Genomic DNA, 22222 nt, shown 5'->3' on the forward strand with positions numbered 1-22222 from the left:
GGTTGACGATGATACAGAAGTCAAATGGAAACAAATTTATGTTGATAGACAGCCGAAACATGTAGAAGGTAATGATGTGTTAAAAATTTAGAAGCAAATTATTAAATTAAGTTCCAATGCTCGGTTGAAAAACTCACAATCTCCTGAATTTGAGACAAGAAATCAAAATAGACTTTAATACACTGAAGTGATGCAGATTGACTTTCCACAAAATTTTTCTCTTGTTGTGCAAGACAAAATTCTCAGTACTCATTGTCACATTAGCCAGTAACAGTTTGTGTTGAAAGATGATGCATCTTAATTTTCCATTGAAAAATGGTAAAAAATGAGTATTCAAATTTCATAACGTGTATAGGCTATAATTAGTTTCAGTTTTATAGAGGATAGAAATTGCACTAACAATAGAATTTGCATGATTCTTTTACGGAACCATGAGTGACCCATATAAAACTAAGGTATTTATCTAGGCAAGGTTTCGAGTTTGGCATCACAAACCTAAAGTATTTCACCATTCACGTATTTGTAGGTAAAAAAGAAGGTTTATAGTGCAAATAAATTCACAGGGTTTCTGGAATTGGCACATTCATGTGCGGTGCAAGGTACAGAACCTTTAATAAGTTTTCACATGCCAAGACATGCACATGAGCAGTCGAATGAAACTGAAACATAAGGATGAGTCGCATGGGAATCTGTTAGTAAGACATCAGGTGACACATTCAGGATCCTTTATTTCAAAGCACATAAAAATCCCATCATGAATTAAACCATTAAAGAAATGTCAGAAAAAATGGAAGCTGTAGAATGATCATTTCTGACATACTGAAGAACCAAAATCTGCAAACACATTTTGGCTACCATAATTTTGTGAGGAGGCGACTTTAAACTGCACCAGGGTAGTAAACCTATGAGGCAAATAAGAACTGGATAGTTTCTATAACATAGCAGGCAAGCTCCAGGCACTTGCTCTCCCTCGATGTCGATTTACCAGTGTGTGGCACAGGGTGACCCATAAAAGCTCTGCTTGCCATCATGTCCGCCACATTCTGTGATAGTTGCAAAACTAACCAGTAGCTGCTGCCTTGCCACTTTTGCAACCACGTCTTGCTGTAGGCATTTACTGTTGTGCAGTAGTAACAGTTCATCACTATGAACATAGCATACTAATGTTGCTCGATTTCACTTGCCATTGCATCCACTAGATGAACACGAGTATCTTGCGATTTGAATACGGAGCAGTGGTGTGTGTGTGTGAAACGAATAGTTTCGTGGTCAATTCTAGTTTGCAATAGGACTCCTTTTCATATGGTTAATTTATTAAAATAATTTTACATGGAAGTATGTAAATAATTTTACTTTTACACATTCAGATATTTTTCAGTATTGTAGAAGCTATGTGTTATTAAAGATTGTTCCATTTCTGCCTTTCAGTTTGCAGATTTCTGTAATTATTTTATTTTCTTGATTGTAACAGGCAGTGAACTAAAAATACTTTTATTTGATAAAGTACTCTTTTTGGCAAAGGTCTTTTGCGGGTGTTTCTGTGAAAAGTCATTTCTGTTTTTTGTTCTCACATTATGAACCAAACTGTACAACATTGAAAATTCATGGTGAGATTTCAGAAGGTACACACATTCATAAATGGACAAGCCAGGACGTATCTGTATTTCAAAGTCTTTAAAGAGTTGTGACCTTTCAGAAATCTAATAGCTCTTTTTTTTAATTTTGAAAGTTGTTTTGCCATACCTGGGTCTCTCCAGATCACACCATATCCAGGCAAACAGCTCATATGAGCATGATACACACACAACAATGATTCAATGGTGCAAAAGTTCCAGACCCTTAACAACTTTTACCTAGTTTTTTATTAAAAATTATTGATGCTTTTTCAATCTCAAGTGCTCATCCATCCATATTCCTTCAAATTTTATATTGAGGCTTGGGAAATAGTGTAGTTCCCTAAATCTAATACTGCTTTTTAACTGTAGTTCTGATGTTGCTGAAACTCATCCGTATAATTTCTTCCTTATTTACGACCCAAGCATTCTAACAACGCAGCCCACTCTGGGCTGTTACCTCTCAGGATGGATAAGAGAAATGGTGATGGACAGGGCAGATTTACACCGGGGTTTACATTCACAGTGGTAGTATTGACAGGAGTTGATTCAAGCAGTTTTATACAGTACTCTGACCATCCTCACTGTCACATTGCGTGCTTGCAAAAGCAGCTGATACTGGAATGCACAAATGCCCTGATTCACTGGTGATGTCCATTGTCGCTGGTCAGGGGCGGCAACTACTTCAATGCTGAGCAGTCTGCCAGCAGGTGTCACAGTGTGTGATGTTGCTAATGAAACAAGTGCGCAGCCTGCCCAGGTCCTCCGGAGTCTTGTCAGCTACATATCCCACATTTACTCATGGTTGCCATTTTGTGTGCTTGGTACAGAAGCTGACACCTGATGAACATTGTTGAGCAGCAATACCCCAGTCACTCATCCCCAAGGATCAATCAAGATGATGTTGATTACCTCTAGATGGCTAGGAGGCAGAGATTGCTTGCCTCCCCCAGTCAGAATGAAGACAGCTTGCAGTCCACTGGCTGAAGTCCCTCAGGGAGCGGATGCTGGCTGCGCACCAGCTCCCTGCAGTGGTGTAGTTTCGCAAGTCCATTCCTCACTGGAACACGATGAGTCAATCAGCGGCATGTAGCCAACTGATCTTTGTCACTAAGGAAGGGTCATGGTTTCTATGAAACTCACAAACACTTCATTTTCTCCTGTTCAGGATGCAGAAAGAATGGTGAAAAGACTAAATGGTTTGAAAACCTGAGCTCGATTATTTGTGCCAGTGTAGCTACACTTTTGATTTAATCCTACTGGAGGGACATAAGAATGTTTGCTTTAATGTACTTGTCGTATCAATTTTTGTAGCTCACTCTACCCCAAGTACGGGTTGCTAAACCCAGTTAAATTTGCAACATGTGAATTTCTCAGTAGCATGAAAGTGCCCAAGTTACAAAATATAACTTCACACCATGTTTGCTGTTCCACGTGCTTGACTGTTGACTGGTGTTGCAAACTCCTGTCTGTTCAGTGTGTTTTGTCATAGTGTCAACAATACCGTCCAGGGGTTATTGTTTAGCACATTGGTTGGGTTGACCTCTACTGCGTGGTTGTGGTAGGAATAAAACTTTAAGAATTCACAATTTGCACACCAAACTTTTCGGAGGCGCAGCACGCCCCCCCTCCCCCCCCCCCTCCCCCTCTTTCGAAAGATTTGCCCCAAGTCTTCCAAGATGTGTCTTCAGTTAAAATTACTCTTCCAGCTCCAATTATGATCTGTTCCACATGGGTTTCTCCCTTATCCACTATTAACGTAAGCTTATTACCAGTCTCCAGGACCTTATTACAATATAGTCCTTAATTTAATGCGGACTAATACAGGGGTTTTACTTCCATCAACTGTTCATGCGGCCTATGCTGACTAACCATTCGACTGGCAACTAATGCGTCAGTGGATCTGTAAACTGTGCGTGTGTGCATTTATTAGAGAGACAAAATATGCAAATACCTGGTAGAAACATACCGCAACTGGTAGCTGAAATGCTTGTTGATATAATCTTGTGTTGATGATTTTCTTGAAAATTTTGAACGTGTTGTGACATTTGCTCCATTGAAATTTTCCCCTACTGTTATTGTATAAATTTGTCTCTGAACACGTAAGTTCAGGATTGAGGGTGTCATTAAGGTAAGTTAAATTCTGTAGGGTAATAGCCATAATTAACCTTCTGACCAGTACAATGTATTTCGCATCAGAGTCATGACAGTCATGCTGGTGAGTGTAGCTGGAAGGTGGAAATCTCTCCCAACTGTCTCACAAGCTGTCCTGTTAATGGTAATACCACTTCCCTCCTACTCGAACTTCTTCAACACCTCAGGTTTCCCTTTTTCACAGCAATTTGGCAACACTACTCTGGTGAGAAGACAGTACAGCCAATGCCTCCCTGGCTTATGGAAGTAAAGCCATGTGGACAAGATTTCCTTTTTGCAACTTGTCTCCTTCATTTTCTCTAAAGACATACTCGCCTCACCTGTCCGCATATCAGTCTGTTCTGGTCTCTGGACAGAGGTAAATCAGCTATTATCTTAAATCAGCAACAGTTCTTACATCCTTGTGCAATCCATTTTCCTATCATCCAAAATGTCCCCATGAAATTGCCACCTAAGGAAAGGAATTGTCCATTATCCTGTCCCTCCTTCGAAACGAGTAACTAACAAGAAAACAAGAAACAACACCAAAGAAACCAGTCATAAACATACAAAGAAAATTACATGTAGGAGTGATCCGAAAACACCAAATCCAGTCAGATACAACACAGTGTAAAAACTACCCATAAAACAAATATCAAGAATAAATGTAACTCCAGTGTAATATCGCAAAGAATCGAACAATGTCATTGATTACATGACCTCGAAGTAGGAGGTGCGTCTTTTGCCTTGTGCTGTTTAACTGCTAGAGGCTCTTTCTTTATGACTACTGTCCCTTTGCGTATTGAGTTGGTCACAGCTAATTGTGGTACAACATTCACCATGCCCACTAAACAGGCAACTGATGTGCATTATAGATATTTTGGTGTGAAGCAATTCCTTTACATTAACTGATGAGGTCATCTCCATGACCTTAAATGCTCCATGATATATGGTCAAGAAGTGCTTCATCTTTCCCTTCTATGTACAGTGATTAGTGACTAGTACCCACTGCCCAAACAACACTGTGGAAGGCTGCCCATGTTCCTGTTCTGCTGTTCCTGGCATTCCAGAGCATTTGTGTTCACATTTTGTTGGTATCTCCATACTTCCCATATACCGTCCCTATGTCACTCCCACTCATTTGGTGTTAATACTCGTCGTCATATTCCTAGTAACTGTACTGTCAAGTCAGTGGAATAAGGATTGAGATTAACACCTATGTTGAATACTAAAGCCTCCTCCCATAAACAAAATCTGAAGTTAGCAACATTTAGTAGAGTGTACTGAATGTTCCTAACTTCAGATTTTGTTTATGGGAGGTGGTTTCAGTATTTTACCTCTGGAAGTATTGTCTTCATTTTTCTTTTCTTCTCTTCTAAGGACATCCTCATGGCTTACATTAGTTTAGCATGTCCCTAAGGCATTTGTACAGAATGAATGTAGCTTTAGGTAGATAAACCCGTTTTGTACCAGTTGCTGTTGAGGCTGCATTATTGAGTTAGCACAACAACTGATGTAAACTCGTAGAACTTCTGCTGTGTCATTATCTAGCCAGACAGTAACAGTGGTAGTTGCAGGTTGCTGGAGCAACCTATTCTTGAGTACTGCTTGAGTGTTTGGGATCCCTAGCAGGTCCAATTGAAGGAAGGCATTGAAACAGTTCAGAGGTGGCATGCTAGATTTGTTACCGGTAGTTCGAACAACACGTAGGTGTTACAAAGATGCTTCGGGAACTCAAATGGGTGTCCCTGGAGGGAAGATGACACTGTTGAGAAAATTTAGAGAATCAGCATTCGAAGCTGACTGCCAAATGATTCTACACTGCCAACATACATTGTGTGTAAGGACCATGAAGATAAGATACGAGGAATTAGTGCTAATACAGAGGCATATAGACAGTCATTTTTCCCTCACTCTATTTGCGAGTGGAGCAGGAAAGGAAATAACAGGCAGTGGTACAGGATATCTCCGCCATACACCATGCGGTGGCTTGTGGAATATCTGTGTGGACTTAGATGTAGAACCGCAGACAATGTAGTGCACTAGACAGCTTATTGTTTATGATATTATTGATGTATGTGCTAGATTGCTTGTATATGCAAGAAACAGTTTCTTTTTTAGATATTGCCCATTTAAAGAACCTGAAGGTAATTCTAATCCACCTTTTATATGTAAGCATCACAGCAAAATATATGGACAGTTTTGCATTTTTGCTCCTGAAGTAGGCTGCACATTCCAAGCAGTAAATGTAACCATAACTCAGCATGGATACTCAGTGGTGTGAGTAGTAGTTTGTAGCTGCCCAGTATATTCACATTCATTGTACAAACACCATCTGCTTGCATGCAATACTGAACCGCAGAGCTGTTTTACTGTTTCTCTTCTGCCTCATTATTCACCAATATCTTGAGAAACTATATATCTAAATAGCTGAGAAGCATTGCTTGTAATAATTATGAGGGCTGTTCAAAAAGTAAGTGTGGGCAACATAATTTGATTATCGATCTCTCTCTCTCTTCTTCTTCTTCTTCTTCTTCTTCTTCTTCTTCTTCTTCTTACACAGCACATCACACTTTGTTTATTTTCGACAGATAGAAAGTTTAGATGTGTTTAGTGTGCTCAGCAATTTTTTATTATTATTATAAAAAATGGAGCAAAGAATTTGCATCAAATTTTGAGTGAAAAATGGAATCAAGTGCTCTAAAACACTTGAAATATTGACAGTGGCATACGGTGAGTCTGCTGGACGCCCCACCACATCAACAGCAGATTTTAACATTGAAGCTGTGAAGAAAATTGTTTTGGAAAATCATCGAATTACTGTAGGAGAAGTTGCTGAGGATGTTGGCATATTGGTTGGCTTGTGTCATGCAACTTTTTCGGATGTTTTGGGCATGAGACCTGTGTCAGCAAACTGTGTTCAAAAAGTCTCAATTTTGATCAGAAGAACCATCACATGAGCATCACTCAGGAGCCCTTGAATGACGTCATTAATGATCCTGATTTGCTCAAAAGGGTCATAACTGATGACGAAACATGAATTTGCAGTGATGATGTCGAAACCAAAGCCCAGCCGCCCCAATGGAAACATCTTGGAGAGCCAAGACCAAAAAAAGCACACCAAGTTGCTCACTCTTTTTTTCAGTTACCATGGTGTAGTGGATCATGAATTTTTGCCTCAAGGTCATATGGTCAATAAGGAGTACTACCTTGATGTTATGCACCGGTTGCAAGAAGCAATATACAGAAAATGTCCGGAATTGTGGAAAAACAGTTCATGCATTTTTCATCACTACAGTGCAACTGCTCATTCATCATTGATTGTGAGAGTTTTTTTAGCCAAAAACAACATGACAGTCTTGCCTCAGCCACCATATTCACTGGATTTGACCTCCTGTAACTTTTTCCTGTTCCCAAAACTGAAGAGACCTATGAAAGGACGAAGATTTTCAGCGATTGAGTAAATAAAAACTGCATCACTGGATGTACTCAAGGCTATACCAAAAAGTGCGTATGAGAAGTGCTTCAAGGATTGGAAGAAGCGTTGGCACAAGTGTATTGTGTCTGAAGGGGATTACTTTGAAGGGGACAACATAAATATTGATGAATAAATAAATATTTTTTCATAAAAATATAAAGTTGCCGTACTTTTTGAACACACCTCATATGTCACGTAAATGTCTTTGGCAAAAGAAAATAATAATTCTTTTCCAGATGTTGATACATGCACAAATGAAAAGTTGTGGTTATGGAGCAAAAACAATTTTTTACTCAAATGCTGAATTATGTGAATAAACTCCTTCCTGTCACATTTATTTTTTTAAATGCCTGTGATATTATACTCTTATTTGAACAGGTGGACAGCTTACGGCAGCACTCGTACCCAGCAACGTCTGCAGCGGACGCAGCGTTTCACCAGTACCACCACCACAACTCCGTGCCGACGAGCCCCAGCGAAGCGGAGCTGGGCGGCCGACATGCGCTCAGCAACTCTGCGGGGGCGTCGCCTGTGGGGCGGCGCGACGAGGCGGCGCCCCCTGCAGCAGCAGCAACTGCCTACAGCGCTGTGCGCACCTCGCGCTCGGAAGATCACCTGCAGCTCGCTAAGGACCCATCCCTCAGTGCCGTCGACATAGACATCGATGAGGTATTCTCTTCCACTCTGGACATATGGCCTCTACCGAGGGGGGGGGGGGGGTCGGAGGGGGGGGGAAAGAGAGGGAGTGAGAGAGAAATTATGAAAATGACCGAGGGGAGCCAGACACCTGTCTGCCTCTGCCACCAAAAGTTCAGTGAACCTTATGCATGTGGCATTATGAAGCAAATGGATGACACCTGAACCCATACTGATAGTTGGCACGTCAGCGGGAAAAAAAAATTTGACTTGCATCAACCATTTCAAATCTGGATTGGAACCCAGTGGAGACAAGTAGTGTTTACCAACTTGTCTTCCTCTTTGCAGTTAAAATGGACATAGTGTGTCATGTGTGAAATGTTACAGAATGAACACATTGTATGTAACATCTGCTGGAAAGCTCCAAGGGTTCAGGAGGATGACTTACTTTTGTTGCATTCTTGAGTACTCGTAATTAATTTAATAGACATTCTTTGGAGGGTATGTTCATCTATACAGAATGGGTGTATTTTCTGGGGAGAATGAAAATTTTCGGACAAGTCTGTGCATTTTCTTACAAGGTTAAAAATATTGAATTGGCTATAAATGCTAAATAATCACTTGAAAGTACGTTACGTTCCTTTATTTCTCCGTGCCTCAACTCATTTGAGCATCTGGGATACCACTATATTGTTGTGTTCACTGTTTGAGTACTCTTACCTTTCACCTTGAAATCTCTGATGTATAACAAATAGCTGGGCTCCTGATAGCTGTGGGTGATTTATGAATACCTGATAGGCAGTTTGAGCTTATTTATTGGCTGCATGTGTTACAAGGAGTGGCTACTCTGGGTACTACCAGGTAGCTATAATGATTGTAAAATGTAAACTTTCACAGATGGAAGTGACACAATTAATAAAATGTTCTGGGCTACTATGCCGTGGTTGAATGGATTTCACATTTAAACTCAACATTTTGTACCCATCTACGGAGGAAGTTTTCAGGCGTTATTATAGCTTCTTTGAGTATGTAATTCACACCCTCGGTTGCTACTGAGCCGTGTGTGTATCGGACACTCAAAGAAGCTATGATCTTCCCTTGAAAATGTCCTCCACAGATGGTTATGAAACGTTGGGTTTAAATGTGAAATCCATTCAATTATGGCATAATAGCACAGAACATTTTATTAATTGTGAGTTATAATGATGTTACTCAACAGTGCCTAATAAGATCTGTGCATTCCTACGGAATCACAGTTGAGACCTCATCTCTGACATGCACTGTAATGCATTTCAGCTGTTACCTTATAAGCAAAGCAAATAGGATTTGTACCATTAGTTATTACATGTGGTTACAGAAAATGCTTCAATTTATCAGAGATTTCATTGTAGACATTTGCAGCAGTGATTGACCTTTGTATCCTAATGTAGCAGAAACAAATGCCAGGGGCAAAAATATTACTCACGTTTGGAGATAGTGCTTTTATGAAGAAAAAGTTTTTTTGGGGGGGGGGGAGGGGGGGGGGCTGTTTGATGAAAAATAGGGAGTAAAAGTTGAAGGTTACTAAGAGCGATAGAAAAACGAACAGATGTATCATCAGGGAACAGACTAGAGTGGAAAACATGAATTATGACTTAATGAAACAGAAATGAAGATGCGATAGGTTGGGCATAAGCAAGATGGTGAATAGAAGACTAAAAGTCTTTTTGGAAAAATGTGGATGCCTTTAGCTGAGGACTGTGATGGATGGAAAAGCTAGATTAGATTTTTATGCTGCAGGGGATGTCGAATGCCACTCCCCCCCCCCCCCTCCCCCCTCCCTCCTTCCCCCCCTCCCCACCACTCCCCCTCTGCCCCCCATATATAATATACTTAAAACATCTGTTACTTCAGGAACTAGCTCCAAGATTCCAATGTCACATTGAATATTTGACATGTTACAAGCATGTTTATTGACAACTTCATTGTTTTATGGAAAAGAAAGGGCATGCCACCTCCACTAAGACTACACTAATAAAGCTCTGTAGCATTCAGACTTACTTCAGAGTTCTTCATATTTGGCATAGAAATCACAGCACTGGATGTTATTTCACCATAATCTGCATACTGTAAGCAGTCGACATAGGCCTCTGCAATTGGGACTGAAGTGTTGCAGATACACCTCCTGGAATATAGTCATAATCTTTTTCATTAATTTTAGAATTCTGATGTGTCTAAGGATAATTAAGATTCTGAAAAAAAACAAGAAATACTTTGAATTTAGAAATTGCTACATAGTTTGGGTTCGGTTGGTTATCATGTTATTTACGAGAAATTATGCTGTTTGCTTTGCACAGCAGCTGTTTCTGCACCACCCTACAGTCACGGCAGATATGAGCCTCTGAAGCACAGAGCTGAATCAGAATTGTGAAACCCTTCCCTGTCACATGCTTCTGTAACATCATATTGAACTGCAGAAAATTACTGAATCATCACACAATGTATGAGACACCAACTACCAGCACACCACGTCTAATCTCACCAGCAGTTCAGTAGTATGATTGTATACACCTGGCTGATGTCCATTCCTGGTTCCTGTGAGGACACCTTCTCCCCCTGTTGCACAATTTAATGACAAAAGTAATTTACTTTTAGTCTATGCACAAATGAAACTCATGATAGCTTACTGAGATTGTATTCAGTTTTACATGGTAGAGTAATTTTAGTAAACCCTGAAAATAGTGATCTTGCTGTTTCATATCTGTACCAAAATGCAGAAGTCATAATGAGAAAAATGCAATTTCCTGCTTAAAAAAGGGAAAATGTTCGAAATTTCAAGGTTGAAAGATACCCTCAGAAGTTAGCACCTTATTGACCACTGTGGGGAGCAACAGATCACAATGCCAGTATAGGGTTACAAACTCTGTAACCTAATCCGTATTGCTACATATATGTCAACTTCAGGAGGAGACGACGACAGTTTTGATTCGACTCTAGGCTTTTAGTGTTCATTTCTACCGCCAATTTGATGGTTGGTTTTGAAGGTTTACTACATCATCTAGTGCAATGATGGGCCTGGGATGTGCTTTCTACAACACATTTGGTTCAACGTAATCATGCCAGTTGCAGTTAAAAAAACTGGAAGGCATTAAATAATGAAATAAATTCATTATCATGATCACGTGTGGTGCTTTGTAAACAAATTGTGACCAGAGGTGGAAATACTGATTTCTAATGTTTATTTGATGTATCTTCATGTTAAGAAGTATTACTCAATGGTATTTTTCTCTAATTGTTGTTAATAGTATCCAACAGGATACACTATAACTGGGTATATGCCCTGCATTTAATTCTTTAAGAGTCCAATTTAGGATCGTTAACTCAAGAAAGGTTTCATCCATCGAGAAAGATTTCATCCATAATTGTGTTGATTATAGGTCTCTACTTCGCATATCCTAATCAAAAAAGTTAGGGAAAAAAATTGCTTCTGAGTGGGCAGCTGTCAACTCTTTTGAGATAAAATGAGTTATCTGTATCTCTTGCAAACTGTACTTATTTGTACACAACATGTCTTCCATCTAACACAGTCAATTAGATAAAAAAAATGACAATTTTTAAATCTTGCCTCCCCTTCTCTTGGATAAAATTCTGAAAATGACCATGGAAAGAGGCAAGCTTTTGAGTTCCTATCAGTCACTTGCTTGCATTGGTTGGTGCACAAATTATTTCAGGCACTTCATTTGTGATGCTACATCAGACCGTTGCTCCCAAAAGAACCAGTATAATGCAGAACAGGGTTTTACCCAACTACGGCTTACTGGAAATGGTGACTTCTGTTACTCGTAGCAGAGATATTAGAGACATTTTGCTGTATGCCAAAGTAGCACCTGATACAGACATTTTGTGGGTAAACTCCCAGACAGCTGGTCTGAAATGTGTAGATCATTTAGCTGGGTGAAAGTTCCTGGAAGAAGTTCTCTTTCTGTGATTGTTCTTCTTCTTCTTCTTCTTCTTCTCCTTCATCTCCTTTGTCTTGTAACCTTGGTCTTTCCCTACAACTTTCATCCCTCTACACCTTCTTTAGTACATGTAACTAATTCCTCTATGTCTTAAAACACATTCTATCAATTTTTCACTGCTTCTGTTTAGTGTTTCCAATTATTTCTTTTTTCATTGATACTGCAGAGATCTGCCTCATTTGTGGCCTTATCAATCCATTGTATTGTTAGCAATCTTTTACAACACCATACCTTGTAGCGGTTCGTCTCCTTTGTTTCTTCGTATGTTGTCCTCGGTGATGTCGTACTGGCTGAAAAAATAGGGGGTGGACATGCAGTACTGTCTTGTGTAAACAAAGTAGCCAACAGGTGCACAGTTGCGTTTCACAGTATTTTACTTACACTTTTCACAACCCTTCCCCTCCCCCAATAATACGCAGTTATATGTGGCCAGTGCACTATTGTTCTAACTTCCTATAAGCCCTGTTAATAGTTTGCAGGCGAACCATCCACATACTGCTTCAATAGTTTAATGTTGAACATCTATGAGCAGTAAAAGCCTATCCACAAAATTCACAGTTCTTGAAGAATAGAAAGGTACGTATGCAGCAGATACTGTTTTAACACACGGCCTAATTGTGTAACACTTATTTCAATGTTAAGTTTATGCATTGTTGTCATTCTAACCAACACAGGTTCCTCATCTGAAACTCGGCCGTGGACTGACTTTCTCGTGACCAAAAATCGGGCCCCTATATATCATCACAATAATAGGTACTGAAACTTCACATTGTTCGATGTTTAAGTTACAGAAATTATAATTAAAACTTAACTCATTATATTAACTGAATACATCGAAATATTCTTTCCTTTTAACAGTTTCTTCTACTACAAGGTTTAGGCAAATTTATTTGTTTCATTTGTGAAATTAACACATATAGTTACGCAATCAATACTTTGACAAAAGTGTTAATTACTTTGGAATTAATTAAGGGCTGGCTTTGCTAACATGTTTTTGAATAGAGCCAAATAAATACTTTAAGAATATTATTAGTTGTCCCTCCAAATGATTATAATTAGTACCAAATTTATATTTATTTATACGTCAACAATAGAATTTAAGTTACGAAACAATCACTGATTTCACCCTGTAACAAAAGATACTTACTAGAACAATCAAAATAAATTAGAAAATCAATTATATCTGTAAAACTAAGCACAAAATTAGATCTTGTGTTAAATTCTTTAAAACTGAGGGCCAACCTTTCTCTTATATGAATATGCAGATTATATTCATGTATGTTAATGGTAATTAGTTAAAAAGTAAAAATGAATTTTAAGGAGGCAGATGGCAAAACAAGAAGGGAACTAAAAATATCGCAGCTTGCTTCGTCACAACTTCACCCCAGTTTTCTTCTTTTCTATTTTTCACACAGTCAGTGATTCACTTGTATGCAATGCTGCACTGCTGTAACTTTCATGAATGTGCAAATGATAATACCCTGATGGAACAAAAATCACGACATCTAAAAATAAGTAATGTAGAGTAATGAATTTTTGGGAATAGGTTTGTCTAGGTAACATATTAAAGTAATTTCTGACAATGTAATGTAATTGGATAGATAAAAATCTACTCACCAAGAGGTGGCAGGAAAACACACACTTAAAAGAAGGTTATACCATTGTAAGCTTTGAGAGCCTGTGGCTTCTCCTTCCAAGAGAAGGGTTGAAAGGGAAGGAAGAGGAGTGAAGGAAAAGGACTGGAGAGGTTTAGGAAAATGGGTGGATTTTGGAAAAGTCACCCTGAACCGCACGTCAGGGGAGGCTTATTATCTGACGGGATGATAGGGACAGACTGATTGTTGGGGACGGCACCGAACAAGATTTGAAAACCTGAGAGCTTAAAGGTAGAAGACAGGGTGTATGCAAGACAGAGATTACTGAAAAAACATTGTGTACCAGTTAATAAGAGTGAAAAGCTAAGTCAATTGCATGTAAGAGGTGGGAGGGGGATGGCTAAAAAATGAAAGATTTATAAAACTAAAACGGAACAAAGGAAGGATTAGTTACTCTGAAGAAATGCTGAGACTGAAGAAATTAATGTAAATTAAGGCCAGGTGGATGGCGAGAACCAAGGACTTGTTGTAGCACTGGTTCCCACCTGTGGAGTTCTGAGAAACTGATGTCTGTAGGAAAAATCCATATAGCCCATGTGCTGAAACAGGCACTGAATCAGAATCACCTGTCATGTTGTAGAGCATGCTCTGGAACAAGATATTGCATGTTGCCCATTCATCCTAACGATAACTTGCCGGTAGTCATGTTGATGTAAAAGGCTGAACGTTCTTTACATAACAGCTGGTATATGATGTGTTGTTTCGTAGATGGCTCTCCCTTTGATAGTATATGTTACAGCACTGATGTAGGTGGTGGCAGGAGGGTGCAGAGGGCAAGTCTTGCAGCAGGGACGGTCACAGGGATAGGAGCCATAGGGTAGGGAGATGGGTGCAGAAGGAGCATAGGGTCTGAAAAGGATATTGCAGAGATTGGGAGGGCATTGAAAAGCTGTTCTACGTGTGGTGGGCAAAATCTCAGACTGAATGGATCTCGTTTCAGGGCTTGATTTTAGGAAGTCATAGCCTTGTCGAAATAGCTGATTAATACATTCAAAACCAGGATGATGCTGAGTGACAAGTGGTGTGCTGTGAAGTTGTTTTTCGGAGGGATCAGCAGTACCAAAATTAAATGTGATGGCCCAGGAAATCTGCTTTTGAACAATTACGTCCATGAAGGCTGAGTTGAGAATGGTAGTGTATTGCTGTAAAGAGTGTGCATCTGAACAAATACGTCTGTCTCAAATGCCAATGCTGTATGGGAGGGAACTTTGACATAGAAAGGTTGGCAACTGTCAAAATGTAAGTACTGTTGTTTGTTGGTAGTTTTAATGTGGACAGAAGTATGTTGCTGGCCTTTGGTCAGGACGAGATCAACATCAAGGAAAGTGGCATGGGATTCACAATATGATCATGTGACATTTAATTGGGAAAATGTATTTAGAGATTTTACAATGTCCTGATACCACCCAGTTATCAGTTAGGATAATGGGCATAGGCAGAGGGTGTATATGGGCAACACACAATATCCTGTTGCGGAGCATGCTCTACAACATAATAGTCATGACCCCTGTGTCTTTTCCACCACATGTGACATCTGGATTCTTCCCCCAGACACCAGTTTCTCAGAACTCCATAGGTGGGAACCAGTGTTACAATGTGTCCTTGCTTCTTGCCATCCACATGCCCTTAATTTACATTAATTTCTTCTGTCTCAGCATTTTTTCAGAGTAACTACTCCTTTCCTCTCTCTGTTTTAGTTTTCTGCATCTTTCATTGCTTGCCATCCCCCTCCCACCTTGTACGTACTATACACTGAGCTTTTTGATCCTATTAATTCATACGCAATGTTTTTGCGGTACGCTCTGTCTTGTATATTACCCTGTCTTCCACCTTTAAGCTCTCAGGTTTTCAAATCTCATCTGGTGTAGCCCCAACAATCAGTCTGTCTCACGCATCCTGTCCAGTAAGTGTCCTGTGACATTCAGTTCTGGGTGACTTTTTCTGAAATCTACCCCTTTTTCCTAAACCTCTCCAGTTATTTTCCTTCTCCCCTCTTCCTTACTCTTCAACCGTTCTGCTGGAAGAAGGAGCCACTGGCTCCGAAAGCTTGAAATAGTATAATCTTCTTTTATGTGTGTGTTTTCCTGCTGCCACTTGGTGAGTAGATTTTTTTTTTATCAGTCTGTTTCATTATAATATATTTAAATAATTAACATTGCAAGATCACAGGTTAATGTAAGCTTGAGATAAGCCATTGTAAATGTGAAATGCTCGTACATTTATAACAGGTGTAACTGACAGGCTGTGCATTGTGCATTGTGTTGGACAGGTATCAGTTTGTAGGATGGAATTCCATGCCTGTTGCACTTGCTTGGTCAATATAGGTTGTAGACGACACTGGAGTTGTCATACGATGTCCCGCATGTGCCCGACTAGAGAGAAATTGTGTGTTTGATCAGCCTGAGACAACATGTCAACACACTTTAGAGCATGTTGGGTTATAGTAGTCATATGTGGGTGAATGTTATTGTTTCAGGAAAAGCCCTGGAATGCTGTTCATGAAAAGCACTACAACAGGTCGAATTACTTACAAATTTGCTGTCAGTGTCTGTGGGATACCTGCAAGAGTGCTTCTGCTGTCATAATAAATTGTATCCTGTACAATAACTCCAGGTGCAGGTCCAGTGTATCTAGCGTGCAGACAGGTTGGTTGCAGGCCCTGAACTCGCCTCTTCCTTACCGACACATGGCCGCCACTAACACTGAGGCAGTACCAGCTTTCAGTGGGAAACACAACAAGATTCCACCCTACTCTCCATTGAGCTCTCTCTCGATACCAATGAAGCCGCGAGTGGCTGTGGTTTGGGGTCAGTGGAATGCAGGCTACAAGGCATCTGGCTCAGAGCTGTCCTTGAAGTAACCAATTTGTAACAGTTAGTTGTGCCATTGTGGTGCCAGCTGCTGCTCGAATTGCTGCTGCAGATGCAACACGATGTACCAGAGCATGATGGTCTTCCCTCTCTGTAGTGCCACATGGTGTCCAGAGCCCAGTCTTCTTGCGACTGTACATTCTTGTGACCACTGTTGGCAGCATTCGTGTACTGTGGCTACATTCTTGCCAAGTCTTTCTGCATCCAGCTTCTTGTATCCCTCTTACACAACCTTTTCAGACTCAGTAAGTTGTTAATAATGGCATGTTTGTTGTCTTATCCCTTTCTGATCCTCTGTTCACCTACATCAGACATTACAATTTTCTGCTGAAGCTCTTATGTCAGACAATGTCTGACACATTTCCATTATTGTGCTTTCCGTCCGCTCCATTGTTGGAATTTGCTAGGTATGTGGCAGCACTTAGTAAGAAGATTTTACGACTTAAAGTGTATTGCATTCACTTGTTTGTAATAGGATAGTGGTTGGCAGAAAATGTGTAAATAAAAATGATATTTCCAGGTGGATTCTCAAAGACATTGAGGATGAAGCAGAATTTAGTGATGAAAGTGGAAGGGATTGGGAAGAAACTTGCTCTAATGAATCAGAATGTACTCATGATGTGGGCAATGATAAAGGGATGCAACCTGTAGCAAAATACCTGGATAATTTAATGTTATGGTGATGGTGAACTCGTGACATTTCAATTTTCTGTCACACAAAAACGTTTCACCATTCCTAATGGTGTGAGACTAAACTCCGAACATCAATATTTTCGTCTCTTCTTCACTGAAAATAATATTAGTGAAATTGTGAAAGCGAAGTTTAATTCATCTTGATTTACCTTTTGCAACCTGAATAGTGGTTCATTTGGCACAGCAATTGCTAGCTTGTGGAGGTTGTTCAGTATATCATATTTTTACAGGCAGGTTCTACATAAGTCCTCATCTTGCTATGAAATGGCACAAAATGAAATTTCATGGAACAGGTGCAGTTATGGCTTTTAGGAAGGATTTCCCATGCGATTTGAAGATGACAAAACCTTGCTGGATGTGAGTTATGTGCCTGTCAGAGTGAGATGGAAATTGTCTTTCATTTCATGACAAGATATTAGTGACTATGTTGAGTACATTCTTTGGTCCTCAGACCCACTGGTTATAGGAAGAAAGAGCCCTGTGTGATTCCTGAAACTCAGTGTTGTTTTGGAATACATGAAGTTCATGGAAGGAGTGGACAGGGTTGATCTGTACTGTGGGTGCTATGGTTTTACAAGGTGGTCTTACCAGTGGTGGAAAAAATTATGCCTATTGCTGATTGAACTTGCTGTTGTGAATAGTTATATTCTCTACTTGATAGACAAAATTGAATGTGGAGAACAACAGCAGACTCCCCTTTTGTACAGAGAAGAAATCTAGATCTAGTCAGACAGCTAGTCGGCCACGTGAGAAATAAAAGTTCAGAGAAAAGGGGAAGACTATCATCATCTGACATTGAGGATAAATTAAATGGAAAGATGCATTTTATAATGCAGAATCAAAAGAAAAATTGACAAAGGAATGCATGGTATGCAGCAAACGCAAGGAGAAAGGAGGAAAAAGAGAAGCAATTTTGTACTGCGAAACTTGCAAGAGGAAGCCAGGACTTCACCCAGAACGTTTTAAGGCATGCTATACAGAAACAAATAATAAACAACCATAAACTAGTTTCAAAAACTAGTGTAAAAGATAATAAAGTTGTCAAGTGAAGTCATATTGCACTTTATTTTCTTAGAACAGTAGCATAATAAACTGTAATGCCTTACATTCTTACATCCATAAAATAAATAAGAGTTTTGGAGAATGCAGTGAGTAGAATACTTGGACTGGAAAGGGTGAAGGCATTCTTGACCACCATCAACTCACCCTGTCCAGTCTCAAAGGTAAGCAATGCTCACGACTGTTGCAGCAAGTTTTTAAAGGATACCCGGTTTGCATCACCATAGTGGCACTACCAGTGCCACTGTTATGTGACTGGTGCAAAATTTGAATAGACGTTGTCTTTTGGATGTATATGTTGCATAACTCCTTGTTGGTATTGCGATTCCTTTTTCTGTGAGTGTGAGTGTATTTTGGTGTCAAAGTAACGTTCCTTCCCTCATTGCCACAATATCATGGATAGGAAATAAGTTTTTCACTTTTTTTCACTATATGATAGGAGCTTGGGTGCCTTGTGTCATTAATGAGTTTGACTATCTGAGGCTGACTATCATTTACAGCCTGACATTTTAATACAAGAAGATGCTCAGATAGTAAGTGAAAAAAATATTTCAAATTCGTAGGACTGGAGATAGATGAAAAGCTTTCTAGAAAATATATCCAGGGTCTTGTACAGAAACTGAGTGAGTCTGTGATTATTGTAAAAATCAGCATTATAGCCACCAAGTCTGAAAAATGGAAGCTGGTTTACATTGCATCTTTTCATCCAGCTACGTCAAATTCTATCATAGGTTGTAGAAACATAGAGTCATTCACAAGTGACTGAAGCTTGGTATGGTGAACACTGGACAGAAGAATAATCAGACCTGGGTTTACACCATTTTATAAACAGGTATGTTCAGGTACTATTTGCAGTAGGCTTCTATGACATATGAAGATAAACCACACATTTTCAAATATTAGTTGAGAGGCTTAATTGTGGCATATCCTTTTATTCTCTACAGGAGTTCCTCAAAGTAGTATAGTGTCTCTTGTAAAATGTTACTTATTTGTATGTATTAATGCTGTTGTTTTGTTCTCATGTCCTTCATTAATTTTCTAGATTTTTATAATTTTATTCATTGCATTGTACAATGACTTGTTTCAAAAGTGAGTAGCTATAGTCCTATAGAACCGGAGAAAACAAATTAAAATTGAAATATAATTTTTCAATGACAGTGTAATCCTGCTGTGCTAGCTGCTGAACTACACTAACTTACAGATTTTTACTGTGTTGTAGGATGTGACATCCTCGCTGAACACATTGTTGGATCCACATGCAGACAGCGGTGGAACACCCACTTCAGGTGGTGCAGGTATGGCTTCAGGAGCAAGAGCTTTGTCCCCATCTGGTACGGCTGCTGCTGCTGCCGAGCGCATAGTATGGACATACAATGCGCGGAGTGACAGCAGCTCTGGCGAGGTCAGCCCCAACTCCCCGACCTCTGTCAGCTCGTCCGTCATGTCGAGCAATTCCAGCAACACAGCACCTACACCTGCATCTTCATTGCCACCTGGTGGCGGGGGGCACGGTCCACCCCTTAACGGTGACCTCTCGCAGTCTGAAGCAGTTTCCAACATCTCTAGCCCCGACTTCCAGGTATGGGTTCGTTCTGTACTACATACTTTATTGAAGTTATTATCTTTGTCCAATTTAGACTTGTATAAGACAAATTTCAAATATAGTGGTGGCCTGTGAATTTGATAACATTCCAAATTTGCTTAAGTTTCATGTCAGTTATTATGTGCCAGTCCATGTTTCATTCTTAATGAACTACATACAGTTTCCTCTTAGAGAATGTTGATTACGTGTACTATGTTCTTATAATATTTTTTGTGTTATTGGCATATGGTGTACTGCATCACCTGAATTAAGTACATATAAATAATTGACAATACAAGCATTAGTGATACAGGTAATGCAAAAAGAAAAAAAGATATAAAAATACATAAAATATACAAAACCACAAAATATATGGGAACGCAACTGAAGCCGAATAACCTTATTGCCGATGTATGCCACTGCCTTTTTGGTAGCATGCAGGACTTTAGAGCAGTCACAAGTGAAGGCTCTCATTGTGGGCATAAACTATATGTTTGCCTAGCAGCTCCACAATTGCGCTTGAGAGACTCTGGTTTTCTCCATCTATATGAGTCAGCACATGTGCCAAGGTTTGCTTGTATTCTGTTTAGGGTAGACTAGACATTGTGAGGGTTGCTGAATCTGGGTGGTGTCATCGTGAGGCAAGGCATTTCATGAGAGGTAGGGGGTGGGGGAGATAGGGTTCCTGTTTGCTCCACTCCTCTTCCCAGCGATCAGTTTCATCCAGAGTTGGTGCAGTCTCTAAGGATGTATATCTAGAATGCAGTCTAGTTCTCTCTCTGGATTTGTGGAAGAGCGTTGTTCTTAATCTTTATGAATTCCCTAACGAGTGAGTTCTGTCATTGCAGACGGGGAGGAACTATATTTCTTAGTGCAGGAAGCCAATAGGTTGAAGTTGCCTTCGTTATGCATTTTATAGGACACACAGTTTGCTTTTGTTGGATGTGGATGCAACTAGTGTGAGTACCATTGAGCCAAAGAGGTGCATAATATCTATTACTGTATAGACTAGACCCAAAGCTGAAGTCCATAGCATGACATCTGAAGACCCCTGTGAAGCGCCAGCAAGTTTCTGCAAGATTTTGAGAGTTCTAATTTGGCAGCTGTGTTTGATGGATGATTCTTGAGGCTCAGTAATTTGTTGAGGACGTTACCTAGATATTTTGAATGTTGATTGTGAGACTATAGTTTGTTCTGAAAGTAAATACTGAGTTCTGTTGTTCAGGTGGAATATAGAGATTTCTGTTTGTGTGACACGGAGTTGCAATCTCCAATGGCGAAAGCGTTTCCCAATAACTTTTAGGTTCTTTGTCAAGATGTTCTCAGTGTCCTATATGTATTTTCAACTTATTTCCAGGGTTGAATCATTGGCAGGTCCAAACTTCTGTGAGATGGTTTTCGGCATGTCTGTATACACTGAAGAGCGAAAGAAAGTGGTGCACCTGTCCCCGCGAGCATGCAAAAATGCCGCAGCACAACATGACTTGGACTCGACTAATGTCTGGAATAATTCTGGAGGGAATTGACACCATGAATCCTGCAGGGCTGTCCATAAATCCGGAAGAGTACAGAGGGGGTGGAGATCTCTTTTGAACAGCACATTGCAAGGCGTCCCAGATATGCTCAATAATGTTCATGTCGGGAGAGTTTGGTGGCCAGTGGAAGTGTTTAAACTCAGAAGAGTCTTCTTGGAGCCACTCTGTAGCAATTTTGGACATGTGGGGTGTCACATTGTCGTGCTGGAATTGCCAAAGTCCGTTGTAATGCACAATGGACATGAATGGCTGCAGGTGATCATATAGGATGCTTACATACGTCTCACCTGTCAGAGTCATATCTAGATGTATGAGGGGTTCCATAACACTCAAACTACACATGCCCCACACGATTACTCAGCCACCCCCAGCTTGAACAGTCCCCTGCTGATAATCAGGGTCCATGGATTCATGAGGTTGTCCCCATACTCATACACATCTACACGTCCATCCATCAATACAATCTGAAACGAGACTCATCCGACCAGGCAACATGTTTCCAGTCACCAACAGTTCAATATTGGTGTTGACGGGCCCAGGCGAGATGTAAAGCTTTGTGACTTGCATTCATCAAGGGTACATGTGTGGGTCTTCGGCCCGTAAAGCCCATATCGATGATGTTTCATGGAATGGTTCAAACGCTGACACTTGTTGATGGCCCAGAATTGAAATCTGCAGCAATTTGCGGAATGGTTGCATTTCTGTCATGGTGAACAATTCTCTTCAGTTGTCGTTGATCCAGTTCTTGCAGGATCTTTTTCCAGCCACAGTGATGTCAGAGATTTGATGTTTTACCTGATTCCTGACATCCACAATACAGTCATGAAATGGTTGTACAGGAAAATCCTCACTTCATCGGTACCTTGGAGATGCTGTGTCCCATCATTTGTGTGCCAACTCTTAACACCATGTTCAAACTCACTCAATCTTGAGAACCTGTCAGTGTAGCAGCAATAACTGATCTAACGAC

General features: G+C 40.1%; 1 protein-coding gene across 7 annotated transcripts in view; it reads left to right on the top strand.

The window, feature by feature from the left end:
- The window catches only part of LOC124776245 (PH and SEC7 domain-containing protein-like), an 850081-nt gene that overhangs the window by 618769 nt on the left and 209090 nt on the right, over positions 1-22222 (top strand). For all 7 annotated transcript variants that reach the window (XR_007015606.1, XM_047251114.1, XM_047251123.1 and 4 more), the window contains exons 4-5: positions 7603-7893; positions 19355-19714. Coding sequence is in view for 6 of the 7 variants with exons in the window: in XM_047251114.1 (XP_047107070.1) it covers positions 7603-7893; positions 19355-19714 (651 nt within the window). In the remaining variant the exon portion in view is untranslated. The remainder of the gene's footprint in view (positions 1-7602; positions 7894-19354; positions 19715-22222) is intronic.

Source organism: Schistocerca piceifrons, chromosome 1, assembly GCF_021461385.2.
Source record: "Schistocerca piceifrons isolate TAMUIC-IGC-003096 chromosome 1, iqSchPice1.1, whole genome shotgun sequence".
Lineage (NCBI taxonomy): Eukaryota > Metazoa > Arthropoda > Insecta > Orthoptera > Acrididae > Schistocerca > Schistocerca piceifrons.